At 39.2% G+C, this 25,774-nt stretch overlaps 1 protein-coding gene across 5 annotated transcripts in view; it reads right to left on the reverse strand.

Annotated features, from left to right (window-relative positions):
• PHF20 (PHD finger protein 20) overlaps window positions 1-25,774 on the reverse strand; it is a 65,576-nt gene that overhangs the window by 13,518 nt on the left and 26,284 nt on the right. For 3 of the 5 annotated variants that reach the window (XM_075845995.1, XM_075845996.1, XM_075845998.1), the window contains 7 exons: window positions 23,644-23,700; window positions 18,046-18,321; window positions 9,193-9,378; window positions 7,087-7,167; window positions 5,404-5,553; window positions 3,844-4,016; window positions 2,942-3,041 (listed from right to left, as the gene is read on the reverse strand). In XM_075845995.1, coding sequence (XP_075702110.1) covers window positions 2,942-3,041; window positions 3,844-4,016; window positions 5,404-5,553; window positions 7,087-7,167; window positions 9,193-9,378; window positions 18,046-18,321; window positions 23,644-23,700 — 1,023 coding nt within the window. The remainder of the gene's footprint in view (window positions 1-2,941; window positions 3,042-3,843; window positions 4,017-5,403; window positions 5,554-7,086; window positions 7,168-9,192; window positions 9,379-18,045; window positions 18,322-23,643; window positions 23,701-25,774) is intronic. The other 2 variants (XM_075845997.1, XM_075845999.1) reach the window with 2 other exon arrangements.

Here is a 25,774-nt window from a genome sequence, read left to right on the forward strand (position 1 = left end):
ATTCATTAAAGAGGCTCTGTCACCAGATTTTGCAACCCCTATCTGCTATTGCAGCAGATAGGCGCTGCAATGTAGATTACAGTAACGTTTTTATTTTTAAAAAACAAGCATTTTTGGCCAAGTTATGACCATTTCCGTATTTATGCAAATGAGGCTTGCAAAAGTACAACTGGGCGTGTTGAAAAGTAAAAGTACAACTGGGCGTGTATTATGTGCGTACATCGGGGCGTGTTTACTACTATTACTAGCTGGGCGTTGTGCATAGAAGTATCATCCACTTCTCTTCACAACGCCCAGCTTCTGGCAGTGCAGATCTGTGACGTCACTCACAGGTCCTGCATCGTGTCGGCACCAGATGATTCTGCAGCAGCATCGGCGTTTGCAGGTAAGTCGATGTAGCTACTTACCTGCAAACGCTGATGCTGCTGCAGAATCAACTGTAGCCTCTGGTGCCGACACGATGCAGGACCTGTGAGTGACGTCACAGCGTGATCTGCCAGAAGCTGGGCGTTCTGAAGAGAAGTGGATGATACTTCTCTTCAGAAAGCCCAGCTAGTAAAAGTAGTAAACACACCCCGATGTACGCACATAATACACGCCCAGTTGTACTTTTACTTTTCAACACGCCCAGTTGTACTTTTGCAAGCCTCATTTGCATAAATACGAAAATGGTCATAACTTGGCCAAAAATGCTCGTTTTTTAAAAATAAAAACGTTACTGTAATCTACATTGCAGCGCCTATCTGCTGCAATAGCAGATAGGGGTTGCAAAATCTGGTGACAGAGCCTCTTTAACTCTAGTGTTTATTTCTCTATGAGGTAGGTACCGACTATTTTGCGAACCGAAGAAATAATTCAATTTTCCCACTGATGCTGGAAGAGTCTGTGATAAATGAGCATCCATAAGACATTAAACATGCGGCGGTCACCTCTACGACCCAGGAGCTCTCCTGTACATTCTCTGTTCACAGACAGAAATTACGACATTGCAAATTATAGTTTTTTTTAACCACCGAAACTAACGGAAAAACTGGCCTTCAGATTAAGAGACTATCCCATATGTATTAGAGATCTGGATATTGCCTATTTCTTGTTGAAACCTTTAGTTTGCCTGTCTAAAAGTCACACACAAAATGAGGGAACGTAGATCATTTTCAATTCCAAGAGGCTTCTACTAATGTTAATACATTACCGCTTTGGAAAGCGTCCGACATGGCGGTCACAAACCATTCCAGCAAAATCTGCGCGCCAAAAGTCAAATACCACTATTTTCTTCAGAACCCTCCCATATGTCCAAACAGCAGTTTATAACTACATATGGGGTATTACCATACTCAGGAGACATTGATTTACAAATGTTGGTGTGCTTTTTCTTCTTTTTTTACTTGTGAAAATTAAAACTGTTGATCTAAAACTACATCTTATTGGGAGAAAAAAAAATTAATTTTTAATTTTCACGGCTTAATTCTAATTAATTCAGCAAAAAAACTGAGGTCAAAATACTCGGAAGAAATTGTTTTACAAATGTTGGGGTGCTTTTTCTCCTTTAGTCCTTGTAGAAAAGAAAAAACACTAAAAAAAATAATAATCCACTATGTTTTAGTGGAAAGAAAAATAGATTCATTTTAACAGCCCAATCCTAATAAAATCTATGGAACACCTGTGGGGTCAAAAGACTCACTACACAGCTAGATAAAATCCTTTTGGGGTGTAGTTTCCAAAATGCATTTTTGGGGTGTTTGCTTTGTTTTGGTACCTCTTCAAACCCGTCATGGTGCCTAAAATATAAACTAATAAAAAGAAGGCCCCAAAATCCACTAGGTGCTCCTTTGCATCTAAGGCCTGTGTTTCAGTCCATTAGGACACTAGGGCCACGTGTACGATATTTCTCAAGACTGCAAAATCTGGGCGCTAAATACTAAGTTGTGTTTCTCTGGTAAAACCTCCTGCGTTACAGAAAAAGAATGGATTAAAAATTGAATTTCTGCAAAAAAAAAAAAAAAAAAAAGTTTCTAAATTTCACCTCCACTTTGCTTTAATTGCTATGAAACTCCTAAAGGGTGAAGAAACTTTATAATGCTGTTTTGAATACTTCGAGGGGTGCAATTTTTTTAAATGGGTTGATGTGTGTTTTTTTTTTTTTTTTTTTTAAAGTATGGGCCCCTTTAAACCACTTTGGAACTGAACTGGTCCCTGAAAAAAAATAGCTTTTTGAAATTCAAGAAAATGTGAGAAATTGATGCTAAAACTATAAAGGCGTTTTGCGAAAAAACGCATTTGCGCGCGCAAAAGGTACTTATCAGCTCCGTGTGTCACCCTCGTATGATGCGTGATTTTCCGTGTGCGGCGCGTGATTTTCACGCACCCATTGACTTCAATGGGTGCGTGATGCGCGAACAACGCACAAATATAGGACATGTCGTGCGTTTCACGCTGCGTGAAAATCACGGACTGTCTGAACGGGGCCCATTGACTAACATAGGTCCGTGCAAGGCTTGAAAATCACACACGTTGCACAGACGTATTACACGTTCGTCTAAATAAGCCCTAAGTCTTGTAACATCCTAAAAGGACTATCAAAAAACGATGGTAACATAAAAGTAGATATGGGAAATGTTAATTAGTAACTATTTTGTGTGGTATAACTATGTCTGACAATCAGATGCATTTAAATTTATAAAAATGCAATTTTTTGCTACATTTTGGTGTTTTGTTTTTTTACAATTAAATACTGAATGTAACGACTACATTTTACCACTAATGTGTCATGGGAAAACAATCTCAAGCACTTGGATAGGTAAAAGCTTTCAAAAGTTATTACCACATAAAGTGAGATGTCATATTTGAAAAATGAGGCTCTGTAAGGAAGGTCAAAACGGCCACAGCGGGAAGGGGTTAATTAGCAGACAAGCAGATTTAAAAAAACAAAAAAAAAACATACCTGGTGGATCCTGGCAGACATAGCAAGTGTATTTTTCAGGTACACTGTCTTCTAATAAACCCATGCAAACTCCATGCTGCCAGCACAAACATTCTTCACACTGTCATTATGAGATAAAATGAGGGGGCGGGCAATCAGTGAAAAGTAAAGTAAAAATTTAGAATCACCTATAAATACTGGTTAACAGTGGAATATTGATGTCAATCCCGTTCTTATTTTAAGTGAAATTCACTAACAGTATTAGGCCACATTCAAACTTGTGTTGTATAATCCGTTAGGCTAAGTTCACACTACCGTCATCTTCCGTTTAGCTCTCTTCCGTCAGAGAAAGATGACCGAAAGCATCGCTTCAGTTTGAATTACCATTGATTTCAATGGTAATTCTTTTGTTTCAGTTGCATTCCATTTGCCTCCGTTCGCTAGGTTTCTGTATTTTTCCACGGAAGCAAAAGTGCAGTCTGCAGAGAACGGAATGCAACTGAAACAAAAGGATTACCATTGAAATCAATGGTAATTCAAACTGAAGCGATGCTTTCCGTTTAATCCATCGATCCTCTTTGCCTCTGACGGAAGAGAGGTAAACATATATTAAACGGTAGTGTGAATTTAGCCTTAGTCTTTCAAATTCTGAGTCGTCAATAACAGCTAAATCAACAGGGATTTCAGGAGCCGGACTTAGGGCACCATTAGTGTCTGTCAAGCGACGGATCCGGTACCCTGTGAACGGGTGTCATTTTACCAGATAAAATAGCGCAGCATGGTGCAAATTTGCGATGGAGGCTCTGAACGTATATACGGATTTGTTTATTTTATTAGCGTGAGTGTTTTGAAGTGTGTCCATAACACAATATGCCTCATTATGAAAAAGGGAAAGGTATCCAAACCACATGACCATTTTCTACCTGAATCATGAAGTCATTTTCTTCCTGCACCTCACACATGCAGCGAACAATTTCACACTCCGCTTCATCTTCCTCCATATCTTCATCTGCATTTGTGACGTCAATTTCTTCATTATAATCATCATCACTCCAAAGCAGACTTTCCGTGCATGAATCACTCAGGGTCTCCTCATCTGTTCGGACAAAAATGTAATTACTACAACTAGGATTTTCACCAGACTAAAGGGGTTTTGAAGTTATGTAACTATAGTGTAAGGCTGTGTTCACATCACCGTTGCTTTAAGCTGAGGGGTTCCGTTGGAGGTTTCCGTCAAGTAAACCCCTCAGCGGAAAGGCAAATGGAAACCTCAGCTTCCGTTTCCCTCACCATTGATATCAATGGTGATGGAAACCTAGCTAATGGTTTCAGTCTGTCACCGTTGTGACAGGGTTCCATAATTTTTACGGCATCAATAGCGCAGTCGACTGCGCTATTGGTTCAGTCAAGAACGTAACCCTGTCACAACGGCGACAGACGGAAACCATTAGCTAGGTTTCCATCCCCATTGATATCAATGGTGATGGAAACAGAAGCTTAAGTTTGTTTGCCTTTCCGTTGAGGGGGTTAACCCAACAGAACCCCTAAACGGAAGGGCAACGGTGATGTGAACAGACCCTAATGCAAAATTCTGCACATTTTTATGATACTTTGCAAGATCTCTTCTCAGTGAATGAAAACAATCTTAGCATCCAGAGTGTTGGAAATGGCATGGATTTGAAGCAAAAGTATATATATTACAAAGTACGTTATTTTTCATTATAGAATGATTAACCTAAAACCATTTTTCCAGTTATCTTGTACCAAAAAGTCTGTCAAAAAGAGTAACAAAATCATTTTACAAGCGCATTTACAAGACCACGTCTTGCCATTGTGTAATTTTAACCAAATTAAAAAAAATGCAATAAAAGTAATGTATTTTGTATAATGTATCTACTACTGCTCCCTCTCTGCACAGCATGAGTTAGGCCCTTTTCACACTGTTTGGAGTGAATGTTATACATATCCATAGGCGCCCATTCACCCAACGGAGGCAAAGAGCGTCCTTGTTCCTCCGTCAGGCTGGTATATCTCGGTATATATTTTTTCTTATGCTGTACGGAACAGTGCATACAGAGGTATCTAGTAAAATGTAAAAAAAAAAAAAAAAAAAAAAAAAGAAAAGATGCCAAGTGGTATACTTTTAATTTTACAATGGAAGCCTGTGTGAGACGTATGCCACTGTATACATATACAATGACATAAGTCTGAAGTATACGTCAGGAGTATAACCCTACTTATAAAAGGCCTATGAGTAACGAGATTGGCAGTAACATCAGACCTCCCCAGATAACCTTGCCCACGCAGTCTGCTCTGTTTCTACATTTTCCCTTTGCTACGGTCAGTGTAAAAGCGGATGATATTGGTTAAAGCAATGCAATAAACTTGCCATTCGGTCATTAAAAACTTTTTTTTGGCCAAGCTTGCTTTCCTAGGTCTTTTTAAGAAATCTGCGTTTAAGTCAACATCTAACAGTTACTCACCACTTAATCTGGTTGTATCTGTGAGCTTCATATGATCAGATGTTTTTATAGAACAAGAAATTTTATAATCTGTACCAAGATTTACGGGGCTTGTTTTTTTGGCCGATAGTTCCTTTGAAATGTCAACATTTTCTTCACTGCCAGATAGCTCTTCATTTGATACATCGGAACGAAGCAAAAAAAAAAAAAAAAAAAATTCTCATAAGTCATTTCAATAAATTAGTAATGTTTAACACAGATGAAAAGCGCAGTGGTAGCTATGAAATAGAATGATAGATGAAAGATAACGGTTTCAAGTATGATTTCACAAATCGTGAGTATGCAAGGAGCGGTGTAAAATGTCAAGAATTTATAGATTAAATGGGGAGATGGCCCAAGAAATGGTAATACGCACAAAACAGAAGTGGGAGGGAATTATGTGATGTGAAGAGGAAGGATATTGGGATAAAATATATCAGTCGAGCAATAATTTGCTCAGAGCTAATAGGCACAAGGTAACAATTTTTTATAAAATCATAGTTTATATCATTCAGCTCGGTTGTTACATCGGATTGGGTGAATTGGAACACGAATGGTGGGAATGTGACCCAGTCAGGAGACATTGGGATAAGGTTTTGGAGATCATTCATAAAGTGTATGATGTAAAGATCGTAGACCGATTAGAATTCACAATTTTGGGAGATATGATAAATATAATCATAGCAAGGGGTTGGTTATCAAAAAAAGAACCTCAGATAAAGAAATGGTATGAAGTAATTTCTTAAGATATGAGAAATTGATAAACAACAGGAAACAATATACAAAATTGAGCGAATACATGGAGGAATGGTTCATATACTGGGGTTCCAGCTGATTCATAAATAAGTGGACTGGGCTTTACTATGGAACAGGAGGTAGGAGATGAATGGGGAGGAGACTTGTGTCTTTTTTCCTCCTGTTTTGTTGCTGTGAAATCTGGGAGGGGGTGGGCAGGGCATTAATGAATTGTGATCATGTTTGAAATTTTGTATAATGTATGTGAAATTTGAAAAAAAAAAAAAGTCATGTTTAACACAAAGAAAAGTAAAAGGTTTAAAAAGGACATGATGTAGGTGGAGCAAACTTGGGATTTTGCAGTAACAACGTCAAAATGCTTAGGCTTTGTTTACAATGGCATTTTTTACAGTCTGTCAAGGTGTTGATTGGAACCAATTTACAACTGGATCCAACATAGCGGTCATAGCTCAATTATAAATGGAAGCTAGGACTCTGAACGGAGAGACTTCGATGTACACATTAACCACTAGGTACTCGTAATGGGGATTAGATGTGAGGAGGGAAAGGTATATTCCCAGTATAAATAGAATTTTCCATGGAAATAAACAAATGAGATTATACACACACACACACATATATATATATATATATATACACACACACACACACACACACACACACACACACACACACACACACACACACACACACACACACACACACACGTTGTCTTAGAATGTTATATTGATTTCCAAAATGACTGAGACGCTAGCCGACAGCTACCAGTGGCTGTCATTGAAGTACCCATAGAATTGGTCACTCAATTACCATTTTTGATAGATCAACATAGAAAAATAAGACCCAACACCTAACATACATTCACATAAACGCTGCCCAATTATAAAACTTAAGATGAATGTCAATTACCAGGCTTTGTGCTTTTCTGCTTTTTCTTCTTTGATTTAAGGCTTAAAAGGTCTTTTAACTTCTCCTTTACTTTATCTTTAACTGTCAATAAAGGTTGAATGTTAACATTAATACTGGAAAACAATCCAAGGCCTGAAATTGCAGAGCAGTTTAACAACCTATTGACATACATCTACTTTAACATATTCTTATTAACACAAAAGAAAAAAAAATTTGATTTTTGTATTCACCGTAAAATATTTCTGATTGAATTAATTGGACACAGCACAACGTGTATAGGCCCTTGACGCTAGAAGGCGGACTCTAGGTAGGAAAGAATCTTTGCTACGCCCAGGCAGGCAATGCTTCCCACAGACACTGGCTTAAAGGGAAGGAGTCATGATTTTTCATTTAATTTTTTTTAATTATATTGTTTTTAATAAAATATAAACAAACATTTTATTTATTAGTGTTGTCACGTTCTAATTTTTAGTGTGTTCAAAGTTTTACTTCTCTATGGGGCTGATATTTTTTTTCATCTCTGTATGTGTCGATTAACAACATATACAGAGATGGAATACAGCACATACATCCCCATAGAGAATGCGAACGGGAGCCGTTCCATTCACTATGGTGTACGCCATCTGTTTGGAAACTGCGCATGCGGTGCTCCCACACTGACCAAAAGAAATCTCATTCGCAGAGCGAAATCCGGTGCCATTTTCATGTGGACCGGAAGCCACTGCTGGACAATAAGATGACGCCTTCCGACCATATGTTCAGGCGCAAGGAATAGGAGCGTAGACCAGCGGAGGCAGGTAATTTGTGTATGTGATGTGTGTATTATGTTCGTGTGATACTGTCTGCTGAGCCCTGTATCTAATCCTCCTACACTGTGCAGTCGCTTAGAAAATGGCGGCACACAGTGTAGGAGGATTTAAGATTCATGGGGTTTGAATATTTAAGCCGATGGGCGAGGACACCACCAAATGTTCTGAGGCCTAGTCCCCCTAGAAGTCAGAAAACTAAATTTATCAGGCCTTGCCGGTGACTGAATACTAATGGTGCCGTGGTACTAAGAATCAACAAAACAAATAAAAAAACCCTGTCAAGGAACAACTCATTTTAGAATGCCCCCACGGCAGTTAGGGGAAGGAACTCCCTCAGACAAGAGGGGAATAGAGTGCCAGGTTAGGCACATCTCTCTCGGATAAAGACTCACTCAAGCAAGAGGGGATGGTGTCCCAGGTAAGGTACATCTTTTCTGAGAAAAAAAAAAAAGTCCCTCATGCAAGACCACAGAAAGTTTCCCTACCCTAATAAAATTGCCCCTTTATTAATGTACATAAGGATCCCTCAGAGCCGGTCTCACAAAAGGGGTTGTTGAAATTTTTATTTTAGTTTTTAAAAACGTACCCTCCGAAATCTTCGGGTGTATGAACTGTAATTTGGTAAGTAAATTGCACATATAGTGAGGTACTCCACCTGTGGATGCAGAAAATAAGTTGGATGACCAGCGGTGAGGGAAAAGCAGTGCAGAGAACTGCCTGGTTTACCGGCACCCGCAGGGTTTTGACTAGGCTGGTGGTACAGGCTGACAACCCACCTGAATATAAGGAAAATAAAAATGTAAAAAATAAAAATAAATGGCAGAAGGCTTGAGAATTCGGTCATGTCTGCACCCTATGTAAACGGATTAAGCCAGTGTCCGTAGCAGTGGTATGGCCTGTCTGGCCGGAGCCAAGTGTCTATACTCATGGTGCTGTGTCATCCAATGATATTAATGAGAAATTAGCAATTAAAAAAAAAAAAAAAAAAATATTAAAAAGAAGGTTCAGAGTTGCAGTTTTAGATGGGTTTTATAAAAATGATAATTTAAAAAAAAAAAAAAGCTATTAGAGCTGAGAGGGTGTTTATCCTTTTGAATCCTTACACAATACAAAACCGCGATGTGCAAAATGTTTTTATTGCACCAGTGTATAAAGAATTTTAAAAAAATGAAAAACTTTGCAAAGTTTTTATAAAAAAGATCAAATAAAAAGTATTATATATATTAGATCTCTCAAAATATATCAAAAGCAATAATACAAAAAAAATTAGCTGAGAAATAGTTAGAATGACCCATACCACTATCTGAACCCTTCTCTGGCTTGCGATAAGACTTCTGAATTTGATTCTCTTTGCTCTTCTCTTTTAGTGAAGGTCTTTGGACATTTAAGCTATTTGTGGCTGGACTTGAATGTCGTCTCTTCTCACAAATTAAGTCTTTAACATCATGAGGCGAGCTTCGTAGGGAAATCTGAAATGGGGGGTCTAAAGAAACAACAGAAGTGTCATCGAAGGTTTGATATTAGAAATTGATTTCATAAACCATGTAGAAAAGGAGGCAACATACACAATTGATGGACTAAGGAAAACAGAAGACAGACAGAACAAAACATGTTCAACATGCTTCAATGTACTCAAACCAGGGTTGAGACCATCAGGCAGTGAGGAAAATTATAACTTGTAGACAAATGAAGAATCAATAAGCAAACTAAAACCGATCAGCAACAGTGCTAGCATTAAATTTGATAGAAAAACAAACAATGTGTTGGTGAGGATGGTTGACAGACCTATGTAACATTAGCAATCTAATGAGCACTCATGCACATAGCATTAAGAAAAAAAAAATGCCTTGCAAAAAAGATAATAAAATTTAACCCGTTTTACCCGAAACCGCGCGCGCGCGCACGCACGCACGCACGCACACACACAGTGCCTGGACAGGTGGAACAAAGCAGCCAATTTTCAAACAATGACCAGGGTTCCACATAAAATGTTGCATTTTAGTGTACATAAATAACATCACTGCTAATAATGGAGAGCACAGTATCTATACAAAGCACTATCTATACAAATAACTATTACGATACTGACCCACATTGTGGAGGCCGTAACCACTCCCACATGCAGTGGCCGCACGCTTGTGTCAGTAATACCAGATATGGCCGGCCATTGAAAGTGAGCCAGGCTTCTGCAGAGTGCGGCCGCAGCTACGTGACACCATTCCCTTAAAATTAACTGCAGTTTGTCACAATGCATTAGATTAGGGTTTCCCAAATAGGCAGTGACTTGAGAAATGACCTTAACATTGCACAGGTGATCTTCTTAGTTTTACTAAATCAATAATTAGAATTTTTTTCTCTTGTACAGGAAATCCTTAACCCCTTGCGTACCTTCGACGTAATAGTACGTCGCTGGCCGCTTATTCCAGCGTACCTTCGACGTACTATTACGGCGCAGGAATAAACTGTCACTATGTGAAATCACATAGTGACAGAACAGCGGCGGCAGCTGTCATTGACAGCTAACCGTCTCTGCTACCGGCCTGGGGACCAATTAGCAGTCCCCAATGCCGGTGATTGCTGTGATTGGTCAGTCTCTGAAGACTGACCAATCACAGCCGTCTGTGACGTCGTCTGCAGGAGAAAGCTCCTGTCACTTTCTCTGATCTCCTCACTTCTGTGAGATACGTGAGGAGATCAGAGAAAGCGGTGTAAAAAAACAAAACACTATTTTTATTAACCCCTTCCCGAAAATGGGCGTATAGTAACGCCCTGAGGATGAAGCGGGCACAGGAGCTGTGCTCGCTCCATCTTCATCGGATGTCGGCTGTAATATACAGCCGACATCCCACTGCAACTACAGCGATCACTGTCCTCTCCGATCGCTGTAGTTTAACCCCTTAAATGCCGCTGTCAATAGCGACAGCGGCATTTAAGTGATTGATACAGAGGGAGGGGGCTCCCTCTGCACCCCATTGTCCCCCCGGCGAAAAATCGCGGGGTTCGGATGGTTGCAATGGCAACCAGGAAGCCTAGCAATGGCTTCCTGGTTGCCAGGTACGGGAGCCTATTAGGTCCTGCCCAAGGCAGGACATAATAGGCTCAACTGTCAGTTGTAAAGTGACAGTTACAATACACTGCACTACACAAGTATATACAGAAGTAGTGCAGTGTATTGTACAGGGGATCAGAAGATCAGATCTTCCAGTCCCCTAGTATGTGTAAAATAAAAAGTGAAAAAAAAAGTAAAAAAAAAAGTAAAAAAAAAGTTTTAGATAAATAAATAAATACAAGTTTTACGTAATAAAAACAATAATCGCCTTGTTTCCCTGATCAAGCCCTTTATAATTAGAAAAAAAATGAAAAAAAAGACAAAAACTAGACATAATAGGTATCGCCGCGTTCGTATCGGCCTGACCTAAAAAAATATCATATTATTTATCCCGCACGGTGAACACCGTAAAAAAAATACCATAAAAAAACAATAGCAGAATTTCCTTTTTTGGTCACGTTGTTTCCAAAAAAATGGAATAAAAAGTGATCAAAAAGTCGCGCGTAGCCAAACATGGTACCAATAAAAACGACAGTGTGTCACGCAAAAAATGTATGTACTCCGCACAGATTACATATGCCCCCACATTATAAGCTGAAACACCAGTAAAACACTAAACAAAACTACTACCAAGCAAAATCTGCGCTCCAAAAGCCAAATGGCGGTTCTTCTGGGCCTGGCAGTGTGCCCAAACAGCGGTTTATGACCACATATGGGGTATTACCGTACTCTGGAGAACCGCTTAACAATTTATGGGGCGTATGTCTCCGGTGGTACAAGCTGGGCCCAACGCATTGGGCACTGAAATAGCATATATGTGGAAAATGTCAATTTTATATCTGCAACATCCACTGTGCACTAATTTCTGAAAAACCTTTGGGGGTCAAAATGCTCACTACACTTCTAGATGAATTCCTTGAGGGGTGTAGTTTCCTAAATGGGGTCACTTCTCGGGAGTTTTCACTGTACTGGTACCTCAGCGCAATGCAACATGGCGTCAAAAACAAATTTTGTAAAATCTCCACTCCAAAAACGAAATTGCACTTTTTCCGTTTAGACCCTTGCCGTATGTCCAAATAGCCGTTTACAACCACATATGGGGTATTTCCGTAATCAGGAGAAATTGTGTAACACATTTTGGGGTGTCTTTTCTCCTGTATTCCTTGTGGAAATGAAAAATTCTGAGCTAAAGCTACAGGTTATTGGAAAAAAAAAAATTTCTACTGTACTGGTACTTCAGGGACTCTGCAAATGCGACATGGCCCCCAGAAACCAATTCAGCAAAATCTGAGCTGCAAAATCCAAATGGTGCTCCGTCCCTTCTGAGCCCTGCCATGGGTCCAAACAGCAGTTTATTACCACATATGGGGTATTTCCGTAATCAGGAGAAATTGCTTTACAAATGTTGAGGTGCTTTTTCTCCTTTATTCCTTATAAAAATTAGAAAATTCTGTGTTTTTTCCAAAAAAAAGTCTCTTTTCATCTTCACAGACTAATTCCAATAAATTCAGCAAAAAACCTGTGGGGTCAAAATGATAACTATACCACTAAAAAAGTTCCTTGAGGGGTATAGTTTCCAAAATGGGGTCACTTTTGGGGGGATTCCACTGTTTAGGTCCCTCCAGGGCGTTGCAAACGTGACACGGCACTGAAAACCATTCCAGTAAAATCAGAGCTCCAAAATCCAAATGGGGGTTCTTCCCTTCTGAGCCCTGCTGTGGGTCCAAACAGCAGTTTATTACCACATATGGGGTATTTCCGTAATCGCGAGAAATTGCTTTACAAATGTTGGGGTGCTTTCTCTCCTTTATTTCTTGCAAAAATTAGAAATTTTTACGTTTTTCCAGAAAAAAAGTAGATTTTCATTTTCACAGACTATCTCCAGAAAATATAGCAAAATACCTGTGGGGTCAAAATGCTAACTATACCCCTAGATAAATTCCCTGAGGGGTGTAGTTTAAAAAATGGGGGTCACTTTTGGGGTTTTCCACTGTTTTGGCACCACAAGACCTCTTCAAACCTGACATGGTGCCTAAAATATATTCTGAAAAAAGGAGGCCCCAAAATCCAAGAGGTGCTCCTTTGCTTCTGAGGCCTGTGTTTCAGTCCATTACCGCACTAGGGCCACGTGTGGGATATTTCTAAAAACTGCAGAATCTGGGCAATAAATATTGAGTTGCGTTTCTCAGGTAAAACCTTCTGTGGTACAGAAGAAAATGTATTACATATGAATTTTGTAAAAAAAAATGAAATTTGAAAATTTCAGCTCTACTTTCCTTTAATTCCTGTAAAACGCCTAAAGGGTTGAAACACTTTCTGAATGCTGTTTTGGATACTTTGAGGGGTGCAGTTTTCAAAATGGGGTGTTTTATGGGGGTTTCTAATATATAGGGCCCTCAAAACCACTTCAGAACTGAACTGGTCCATGAAAAAATCGCTTTTTGAAATTTTCTTAAAAATATGAGAAATTGCTGCTAAAGTTCTAAGCCTTGTGAGGTCATAGAAAAATAAAAGGATGTTCAAAAAACGATGCAAACATAAAGTAGACATATGGGAGATGTTAATTGGTAACGATTTTGTATGGTATTACCATCTGTTTTACAAGCAGATGCATTTAAAATTGGAAAAATCATAATTTCTTCATATTTTCGCTAAATGTTGGTGTTTTTCACAAATAAGCAATGAATTTATCGACCAAATTTTTCCACTAAACTAAAGTACAATATGTCATGAGAAAACAATCTCAGAATCAATTGGATAGGTAAAAGCATTCCGGAGTTATTACCACTTAAAGTGATACATGTCAGATTTGAAAAAATGGGTTTGGGCCTCAAGGCCAAAATGAGCTGGGTACTCAAGGGGTTAAGACATGGCCTGTTGAAGTTCAAGGAGAGGTTTAGGAAAACACTGCATTAGACCATACGGTCATGCAATTATTTAGACCACTGGGAGAACCAGGAGCGCATTATATCTGGGGTTCTACAATACCCAACTAGCTTACTTACATGCCTAATTTCTTCCAAAAACAATGCCACACCTGTGCACAGTTTATATGTTGTCTTGAAGTTTATCTCCATTCACTTCATTGGTCACTAACGTTTCAATAAACTTTACATAAATCAATAGTACAAGAGAATATAAGAAACATTGTAACATGGCTTATTACAGAAAATGCCTCTCTTTATCCACTTATCAGGCTTCCCACCCCTCCTAACTTTTCACGCACTCTGAATTTACTGCCAAGTCTGTCTCCACAAAATAGCCTATCATACAAGTCTATGGAGAGGGGAGGAGAGCAGGAGCAGAGTGAGGGAAGAGCAGAGAAACACAGTAGTGGCTGTAGCTTTTAGTAAGTGTTCTCTCAACCCCAGTGCTAGATTCACAGCTACACTGCTCATTACTGATGTGTAATCTCCTTGTTGCTGCAGTAGCAGGATGTACTATTCTATATGTGTGCTGTGTATGACAGATAGCAGTTAGGTTTCACCCACTAGCTCAGGGAAAACTGAGAATTAGAGAGAGCATGCTGAGAAGAAACGGCTAAAAAAAATGCAGAATGCAAGTTATAAAATGGCCAGAAACAGTTATTCCTCATTTACACACACACGACAGGTTATTCTGAAAAATCACCTAACGGGTTAGCTACACTTTCAATGTTTATTTGCATAGAGGGAAATTTCCCAGGGTAAAAAAAAAAACAAAACAACTTAATGAGTCACGATAATCCACATCTTACACACACTCTGTTCAAATCTTGTTATTTGAACATGTTCAGCTTATGTATCGTAAGAGCATAGTACCCCACACATCCTCCATATGCCAAGAGAGTGACGTTTTGGCATATGCCAGGCCAATATGTGGCTGGTGTTTCCTATACAGAGGCCTACAATATACAAATAAAAAAAACAATATTCTGCACGGTATTCAATGGGCGACATGACACTATGCCTATTCAGTGGCATATGTTATAGCCTTCCAACAGAGGAATACGTCTGGGAAAACACAAGATGTGAACAGAGCCTTAATTTCATGTATAAAAAATAATATATTGTAGAGCTTTTAACAGTATAAGGCTATGTACACATCTGCATAATTTCCATTTGTCTGTTCCGTCATAGAAACAGAAAAATGAGAACATCAGTGTCGGATCCGACATATTGACGGACACCAACTGCGCCCAACGGAATTCATTAACTTTAATGGCTTCCGTCATTTTACAGGACAAAATAGATTTTTGTAGCAGAGGCATGTGGAGCAGGCCTAATAGGCAATCATTTAAATGATATATGAAGAAAAAAAAAATAATTTAACTAGCAGTGCCACAGTTTTGCAACTGAATGGTTTAGAATTTAAAAAGTTGATAATTGCATAATGGCAGATTTCAGATTTTTCTACGTGTTCCTCATTTAAGATACTTACCCAGGTAATTTAGAATACGGGTATGTTGAATACTGCTGCAGTCCAAAGTTCAAAGCCAAGTGTTCAATTTTTACACATGCAGGATTCACACATGCTACTTTTGTTTGTGTTTTTAAATTTATTTTTTTTTACACTAAAGTGAGAAGTGGGTCCAAAAGATGGGAAAATATAATGCAAAATGATGAGCTCCATATGAAATCTGCAACATGTAAGCTCAGCCTAAAAAGGAAAGAATTACACTTCGCTCTTGTATCCACTCATGCTTGGCTCAAAAAAACGGCATGTGTGAATCCAGCCTTAAGAGGTGTTGCCGCGAACCCTTGAAAATTTGTGCTATTTTTCCACCCTTTTGCAAAAATCTCAGCAAAATGTCAGTTTTGATACGGTTCACGGCAAAACACAGCCTTCGGCCGGATTTTTGCGCGCGCAAAAGGTACTTAACAGCTCCGTGTCAGCCGCGTACGATGCGTGGCTGCGTGATTTTCGCGCAGCCGCCATCATTATGACACTCTGTATGTTTGTAAACCGAAAAGCACGTGGTGGTTTTCATTCATAGTTTTTACTGCTGTTGCGCGAATCACGCGCGTCACACGGAAGTTCTTCCGTGTGCTGCACGTGATTTTCACGCACCCATTGACTTCAATGGGTGCGTGATGCGCGAACAACTCACAAATATCGGACGTATCGTGAGTTTTACGTAGCCGACACACACTGCGTGAAACTCACGGACAGTCTGCACAGCCCCATAGACGAACATAGGTCCGTGCGAGGCGTGAAAATCACGCGCGTTGCACGGACGTATATCACGTTCGTCTAAATAAGCCCTTAGTGCCCTTTTACACGGGAGTATTTTCTTGCATCAGTATTTGTGAGCCAAAACTAGGAGTGTGTAAAAGACACAGAAGAGTTACAAATCTTGCCATTATAATTTCTGTTTATTTCCCACTCCTAGTTTTGGCTTACATATAGTGATACAAAATACCGACCAAAATACTGCCGTGTGAAAGTGTCCTTAGGGTAGATTTCTAAGAACCGACAAATCCCACAAGCCTTAGCATTAACAAAATGAAAAAGCATCAGAGTTCTATGTTTTAAAGGCAAAGCAAAAAAAAAGCAAGCTGTACAACTACAAAAAGTGACATTTAACCCCAACTCTACCAATAAAACACCTGTCTAGTGCCAAATAAGGTCGTGATTTCTATAGTTTAAGGCCCCATGCACACGACCGTGCCCGTAATCATGGTCCATGATTACAGGCACGGCCGGCCCCAGAGAGCCACCCGCATTTGTGGGCTGTGCTCCCATATAAAGTATGAGAGCACGGTCTGTAAAAAGCAAAAGATAGGACACGTTCTATCTTTTGCAGAGCCTTTCTATGGCACGGACACCTTACCTTAAATATACAGGAAGGTGTCAGTCAGCCGTAAAAATGAATGGGTCCGTAATTACGGACTAAATCTACTCTCGTGTGAACGGGGCCTAAGGCCCCATGCACACAACCGTAGTTTTCATCTGTAATTACAGCTGAAATTGCGGATTCATTCATTTCCATGGGCAACAGACACCTTTCCGTATATTTACGGATGGGTGTCAGTGCCGTAGAAATATCCGCAAATGATAGAACATGTCCTATTATTGTCCGTAATTATGGCACGGACTCCCCAAAGAAGTCTATGGGCGCTTCCGTAACTGCGGACGGCCACGGATGTGCATCCGTAGCCGTCTGTACGTGTGATAGCGTTGCTATGTGACACCAGGGGATTAACCAAGATTCCTCAGTTTGTATTTTGCGGATCCGTAAACACGGATGAACTACAGATGCACTATAGACCGTATTTGCAGACAGCGTGCCGTATATGAAGAGGAGTTGCGTATCATTGAAAAAAAAACCAAAAAAAAACAAACAAAAAAACTGTGATAATACATTTAAAATAGTTTCATTAACATTTCCTTTTTTTTTAATGCGATATAGATATATATATATATTTTTTTTTTTTTTTTTTTAATACACCGCATGTTCCAAAGGATCTGTATTGGTAACATTTTTAGATCATAAAAAGTAAACGGGTTAAACAAAAAATTTAACCGCATGTTCCGTTTTTTTAACAAGTTCACGTTTGTATTTGTATTTTTTTTTTCAAAAAGTTATTACGTTCATTTTTTGTTTGAACAAATACGGACGAAAAATTTACAACATATTAAAATATGTAATGAAAAATACAAAATGGAAAAACGGACCAAACTGTACAAAAAAAAAAAAACCTACAACCAAAAACACTGTATTGCACATCTGTACTTTCATATGCAATCCCTTAGCATCACAACAAGTCTGCCCACTCAGCAGGCATGAAGAGATAAAATTTGCTTTTTAGAACGGTATTTAAAAGGAATGGAAAAAGACCCAAAAACACCTTTGTTCTTTGATATCATTCTGCTCGGTTGTCTAAAAAAGGTAATTTTCGGTAATTAAAATTACAGCGAAGAAACTATTTAAAATATATTGCAAATAAAACAAGCAAAGAGAAGAGGAAAGAAAAAGCAACACTACAGCGGTAAAGAACATCTAGGACAGGGATTCACCTGTGTCTCAACCGTGATCCGGTAACCCTAGGACAAGACTAAAAGAACACTACAGTCTACACCTAAAAAAGAGCCACAGGACATAAAGGCGAACAGTCTTACGCAGGGAACCAGACGTGGTGCGTCTCCTTTTTGATGTTTGCTGGCTGTTCTTTTCATGAGCTAAAGAGCCTCTTGTCTGCATATGCCTGGACATAGGCATCTGATCCTGCTCTGCCTTTTCAACTCCATGGTAATACTTCATATGATAATGCAGCAATTTGGCTTTGCGAAAGGATTTGGAGCAATCCAAAATTTTGCATTTAAACCTGTTGGCGTCCAGTTCCAAGGTCACAGCTTTGGCAGCTGGATCATCTGGTTTCTTCAAAGTATTTGTTACTGTAAGGACACAACAAAACAAGAAACAAAAACAAAAAAATAAAATAAAAATGGAAAGTAAAAAAAATGTAGGAAGTAAATCAAAGAAAATAAAAAGGAAACTAAAAACTAAAGAGAAGCTACAGTATGTCCATTAGCCATTTATTCTGTAAGTAGGGAAAAAGGAGCTAGAAAGCCAGGTTCAAATAGAGAATTCATGTGGCGGTATACATTATATAAATCCTCCCCAGTCAGATGCAAGAAGCAAGACATTTGAGAATTTAACCCTCGATGAAGTAGCACTACCCGATCTACAACATTCACGTCGTTTTTGGGGCTATTTTCCAATTGACTTCAAAAATCGAGGCGAAAAAAAAATAAAAAATAAAATAAAAAAAAAACACACACCACCTCGATGCATATTAGTGCACTCTTTTTACACCGATCTTATGGTGTCATTTTTAAAAGTATCTGTAAGGGCTTGTCCACACACAACGGAATGGATGTAGAAAATTTCTGCAGCAATTCCATTGAAAGTCAAAGGCTTTCCGCTGTGGCAAAAATGCACCGTTTCCTGCGCTTTTTACGGCAGAAAATGGTGCGTATTTTACTGCGTTTTTTTCAATTTTAGGAGATGGAGACATCTCCTCGGAAAAAAGCAGCAATTGGCAGCAGGAATGGGCATGCTGCGGTCTGAAAAAATACGCACCGCAGGTCAATTTCGGCTTGGAAATTTTACGCAGCATGTGGATGAGATTTGTTAAAATCTCATCCACTATGCTGCTACTTTATTCTGCTCCATTTTTTCCATCCGAAATTCAGGCAGGAAAAAATGCTGCAATTCTGCAGTGTGTGGATGAACCCTAATAGGACCGATTTTTTTTTTTATATATATATAAAATATATTTACTTTTTACATAGCAAAATCAAATACAAAAAGGAACAGAAGAAAAAAAAAATACGGATCAGTTTTGACTGACCACTGACCTTTCACTAGTAGTCAATCACATTTAATATATAAAAACTCTTAATGCAATAGTTTGTGTATTACTTAACCACACTGAGCATCCGTAGGTGAACCCGGCCTAAAAGGAGTAGATTGAGGCTCTATAAAGCTGTATGCCTTTGATACTGTAAGGCCAAATGCGCACAATGGGTATCATGTGCGTATTTGCCGTGCGTATTTTCGTGCGCAAATCCGCAGCATAATACAGTACTAGCAAAGTAAATGAGATTTCAAGAAATCTCAACTACACGTTGAGTTTTGTTTTTTTGTACATAAATTAACCTGCGGTGTTTATTTTAAAATACGCAGCATGTCAATTGATCTTGCTCTTCCGCTTGCGAATTGTTTCACTAGATTTAAAAACTAAACCAAAATCTGCAGGATAAAAAAAAACACCTATTTTAGCATTTTAAAAAACAAACGCACTATAAGCAGCGGATTTTACCTGCGGGTCTTCTGCATCAAATTCCACAACGTGTGGATTTAGCCCAAGTGTAGCTACAATAGGTTTGCAGTAAGAATAGCATTACGAATACGTAAGACAAAGCTTAGTAAAAGTCACCATAAAAATAATAAAATTCCTTCTAGAGATTCCTTAACTGATTCAGGATCAGGTGGCGTTTAGCCATTTTTAGTACGCGTTATTTAAACGGCTATAATATTTTTATATGTTGGGCTAGCTATGTCATTTTTTGCAAAGCCATTTTCGTGATCAATGCAGGTTTTTCTTATTTTTGGGCTTATAGTTTGCAAAAAAAATATATATGCTATTTAAAGAGGCTCTGTCACCAGATTTTGCAACCCCTATCTGCTATTGCAGCAGATAGGCGCTGCAATGTAGATTACAGTAACGTTTTTATTTTTAAAAAACGAGCATTTTTGGCCAAGTTATGACCATTTTCGTATTTATGCAAATGAGGCTTGCAAAAGTACAACTGGGCGTGTTGAAAAGTAAAAGTACAACTGGGCGTGTATTCTGTTTGTACATCGGGGCGTGTTTACTACTTTTACTAGCTGGGCTTTCTGATGAGAAGTATCATCCACTTCTCTTCAGAACGCCCAGCTTCTGGCAGTGCAGATCTGTGACGTCACTCACAGGTCCTGCATCGTGTCGGCACCAGAGGCTACAGTTGATTCTGCAGCAGCATCAGCATTTTCAGGTAAGTAGCTACATCGACTTACCTGCAAACGCCGATGCTGCTGCAGAATCATCTGTAGCCTCTGGTGCCGACACGATGCAGGACCTGTGAGTGACGTCACAGCGTGATCTCTGGAGAACACGGCTGTGTCTGCACTGCCAGAAGCTGGGCGTTGTGAAGAGAAGTGGATGACACTTCTATACACAACGCCCAGCTAGTAAAAGTAGTAAACACGCCCCGATGTACGCACATAATACACGCCCAGTTGTACTTTTACTTTTCAACACGCCCAGTTGTACTTTTGCAAGCCTCATTTGCATAAATACTAAAATGGTCATAACTTGGCCAAAAATGCTCGTTTTTTAAAAATAAAAACGTTACTGTAATCTACATTGCAGCGCCTATCTGCTGCAATAGCAGATAGGGGCTGCAAAATCTGGTGACAGAGCCTATTTAAGTTTTAGCTAATTTTTTCTGGTAATAATACAGTGTTACCCTAACTTTTTTTTGAGATGTCATGGTATGCTAAATTTTGATATATTACATGTCTATTTTAGGGTAATAAGGTCAGGGCTGAACTCAGTACTGGCAATGTTTGGCAGGGGGGAGCGGTTTTTTCGGGGGTATTTTATATGCAATTCTTATCTCGGTTTTGTTTTTTAATCACTATGGCCTAGACTTTTAGAGGACTTTATTATTATTTTTTATTCTTGTACACTATATTTTCCCACTGGTGCTGCACAGTAGGTAAATGAGCTCGGTTAGGCCGAATTCAGACGGCCGTCAAACGGACAAATGTATTTGAATGGGGCTGTTCACACAGCCGTTTTTTTTTTTTAACGCACCGTGTGGATGGTCCGTTGAAAAATAGAACAAGTTCTATTTTCTTCAGTTTTCATGTGGACAGACTCAAGCCTATGGGGACCCATGAAAACGGCACCTGCAATTGTGCAACTCGGACATGAAAAACGGCCGTTTTTTCCACTCGTTCGTGTGAATCTGGCCTTATAGTGACCATTGTCATGGATAGGGCAGTGCAGAGTCTAGTTAGACCCAACACAACAGAAGCCTCCTACTACTGGCATCCCGGCAATCACGTGAGCAGTCACATAACCACCAGGAACCAGGACCAATAGAGGCAGCGGCGCTCCTGCTGCCCTTTATTCTATACACAGCGCACATTGAGCACTGTGTTCACGAGAAAAGAGCGGTGAAAGACGCATTTGTCTTCTCTCCAGGGTCTCTGACTGGCGGGCACCCGACATTTACCTGCCGTATACGTACAGTGGGTGGTCCTCAGATCGGTTCATACAAAACTCCTCTTCCCAATGGTCTTAGACCAATTTACATGGCAAAGATGTTCTTAAAACACTTACATAAGACTACCTGTTGATAGGACACCCTCAGAATAGTGCTACTATGCCAACGAGCAGAGGTGCATGTGAGCAAGAAAGCACTGATATCCATTCTACGCTAGATATATTGGCTCTGCTTGGCAGACAAAAGGGCTGCAGGAGTGTCATCAGTGTTGCCAAGTAGGTAGTGTAGTACAGACAGCAACCAAGAGGCTTAAAGGGGCCACAGCTAACACCCCTTTTTCTTTACTAAACACACAAAATATCTTAATTTATACTGGTCTTTCCTACGGATATACTTGCTTTAAAGGGCATGTACAGCGAAATTGCATTGATTCTCATCAATAGATCTGGCCACATTATCGATTTCAAGTGTGTTTTTTCCTCTAGTGAACATGCAAACAAGATGCACTAGTTGGTGCATTTCTCAAGTAAAGGCTAAAAAACTCTTTAGGTTTGTTCCAATTTCCTATGTAAATTAGTTTTCATTTAAAAATAAGACATATAAAAAAACAATCAAACCAGTACAAGAAGTTGTGTTCTACTGAACAATTTAATGAAACTTCCTGTAATTTAACTGCCCGTCATCTGCTGATTAACACTTTTCTCCCTATGCACACTAAAAGGGAGAAGGACGTTATTCAGTGGTTGGATGGCAGGTGAAGAATGAATATTCTTAGAATCAAGCCTGCAGCGTGCCACAAATATAACTACTAAATTCTCAGAAACTACTGCACATTATCTTATTAGTCAAAGTCCGCTGAAATCCGCATCAGTCACTTCTTTATGCTGCCCTAAGACAGGGCAGAAACATATGACAGATCTGCTTTAATACTACCATGCAGTCACCTCTGCCTCTTGCTAGAATACTACCAAAACCCATTTGTATGTCCCTAGCAGGCTTTCCTTGTTCAAGTTCGAGGACTCTAATAAACACTGGGATACTCCTTTTTACCAGAATGTCCTTTTAAATGTTCCAAGTCATAAATTTGGCTGGTTTCTACAAAAGAGAAGTCCTTTATACTTTTTCTTCCTTTTGCATCCACTCCTGGCTTTAGTATTTGTTTGTTTTTTTTTTGTTTTTTTAAAAACCTCTGCATTTAGGCTGCCATCAACCGGCTGTAATACAGACATAATGTAGCCCCCATATTATTGCCGCAATAACTGGACCTCCTATGGTTCAGAGTCGAACTTCGAAAGACATTATAGGATTCTATGGATGGTGTTTAAAGTGGTGAACCTCTACTTGTGATCTCCCACCAAACCGAACATTCGGCGTGGAGACTGCACACTGGGTAGAACAGTTGTCGTGGTAACCATAGGCCACGGAGTATTGTGCAGAGGTCCACATTTTTTTAAAAAAAGGTCCATAATACTCTGTGTACTGTACGCTTGCCATGGCACTGCGTATCCACAGATGTCAGGTCGGACAGGGGAACACAAGTGGAGGTTCACTTTAAATCACCATAAATACCTATAAAAAGACCTTCGAAGTGCGGTTGGGGGCCCAGTTATTGTGGCTGTAAGATAGATGGCTATTACGGCTATCTGAAACCAGCCTTAGGGGGAAGCAAAAACTCAAATGTCAAGGAAACGCGACTAGTTAATTTTCATGAAAAGATAAGCACTAACAAGCGTGGCATTTTCCTTCAAATGCAGTCAGTAATAAATAAGCAAGGAAACGTATTAAAGTTAAAAGATGCAGTACTTATGTAAGAAAGCTAGACTTTGGGGAAAAAAATTAGCAGTATTACTTAGAGGAGTGTGAAAAATATTTTGGCTACTTGATCGATATTGGGGATATTTCTCACAGAGTACAAAGCAATGAAGCAAAGCATCTTACAAGGTTCTCTGCTGTATTTAGCAGAATTGTCAGATCGTGGATTCCGCTTCATAGGAGCTAGGGGAAAAACCCAAATAAAGAAATTAGCACTGCGGATACTACAACTCATTATTAGTCGTGACTTATAAGATTTAGGTCTGGCCTTTGTATTACCTCCACCTTTAATTAACAAGGACTATATGATCGGCAAATATACAATCTAGCCTCTATGTAAAATATCTTATAAATATGTGAAATTGTAGAATAAAAAAAAGTTTGTTTTTGCTCTGTGCAATGCAGAAAATAATTTTTTTTCGTTTCAATTGGGCATATGTAAAGTTGAGCCATAATTATTTTGGTACACCTTGCAGATCAGCTGAAGAACAAGAATATGAAAAGTCCAGTTTATATATGAATACTTAACACCTGCATTGTCTCTATCCATATCTCCCACTCGTAAGGCTAGAATTCACACAGGCGTTGGGTGTTTTTCACGTCCAAGGTGCATCCGTGCTCTGCGCAGCGGGATGAGATATCACGCATCCCACATAGACTAGAGTCTATGTAGGAATGCGTGAAGCGTGAAAAAATAGGACGTCCTATTTTCTCACGGACCCTTCGTGTGAACGCCCACATTGAATTATATAGGTCTGTGCAGCGGCCGTTTAACACGTTCGTGTGTGAATAAGGCCTAATGGAGAAGGACAGTGCACATGTGGGAATGTCTGCACAGAATACCTAGGAGCAGGGACCCCTGTTCAGGGGGATAAGTAAAGTGGCCTAGCAGTTGGATCCCGCCGATCACACATTTATGGCATATCTGAGCTGCCAGGGGGTAGAGGATGTTCTTGAGCTAAAAAACAAAACGGTCCACTGTGCACACAAAGTATATAGATACATAGGATTGATTAAAAATTAATTTATTAACGCTATTGTTGACAGCTTCCGTGTAACAAATAAAAAGAGAATCATAAAAAAATGGAAACAAGTTAAAAAAAATAATTCATTAATAAAAAAGAACCAAAAAAAACAAAGCTAGAGTTTGACAACCACATGGCCTATGTTAATCTAAGGTGGAGTATTCCTACACAGGAAAGCTAACCTTTAATCCTGGAGACTTTAAAGACAGAAAGGAAATTAAAGAAAAGAGCAGTTTTTGAATTGACATCTGTATTTCTAGTCCAGTCTTCTTCAATGCTAGGAATTTAACAATATTAAGGGGGTAAGACTATACTTGCTAGTTAAAGAGGACCTGCCATTAGGTCATAAGTTGAACTAGTTATCTGACCTGAATAGAACAGTCTCCCTGGTTGCAGCGCGGTTTTCCTTTATTTCCTGGCCCCTCCCGTTCCAGAGATATGGAGCACTGTTGTGTTGGATCCCTCTATGCGAATTTGCTGTAGTTAACCAACAGGGTGTGAACTAACATCAAGCTGATTGGTCAGCATCAGAGGCAGGGAAGCTAGCTCCACCCTGTTGGCTAACTACAGCAAATTAACATATCTAGAGAGCCAACACAAAAGTGAACCATATCTTGGGAACAAGGGGGCACAGGACAAAAAACAAACCAGCGCTGGAATCAAGGAGACAGCGCTATTCAGGTCAGATAACCAGTTAATCTCATATGTGCTTTTGACAGGTCCTTTTTAAAGCCAACGGACACTTTTTTTTTTAAAGGTGCATTGGCTGTATTATAGGCTAAAAACCAAATTATTAATATAATAAAAAATTTATCAAAAATGTTGCTGTTCAGATTCTGAATGTATTCTAGTATATTACAGGCTGCCAAATGCCGTTCAGCCAAATACGTCAGACTGGTTTTCCGATGGCTTGTTCATTAGCCCCTCTCTCCTTAACTATCTCCTAAGCAGATTTATGACCCATTTAAAAGTCAGCTATATACTAGAATACATGCAGGCTGCAGATGCTTATACATTTTCACACACCTAAAATACGATCTGATACTTATGTTTCATTGATTCAAACAGTTATAAAAAAATGAAAACATTCCTTTTACCTCCTCTTACAATTAGATTAGTGAATGACAGTAGTGGGTTACAGCTGTTAGTGGTAATTGTAAGATGAAGCAGAACTATCAAAATAGAATGGGGGTGTAATTCATGCTAAGTAAAAAAAAATGCAAGGAAACATA

The sequence above is a fragment of the Rhinoderma darwinii genome, chromosome 13 (assembly GCF_050947455.1).
Source record: "Rhinoderma darwinii isolate aRhiDar2 chromosome 13, aRhiDar2.hap1, whole genome shotgun sequence".
Lineage (NCBI taxonomy): Eukaryota > Metazoa > Chordata > Amphibia > Anura > Rhinodermatidae > Rhinoderma > Rhinoderma darwinii.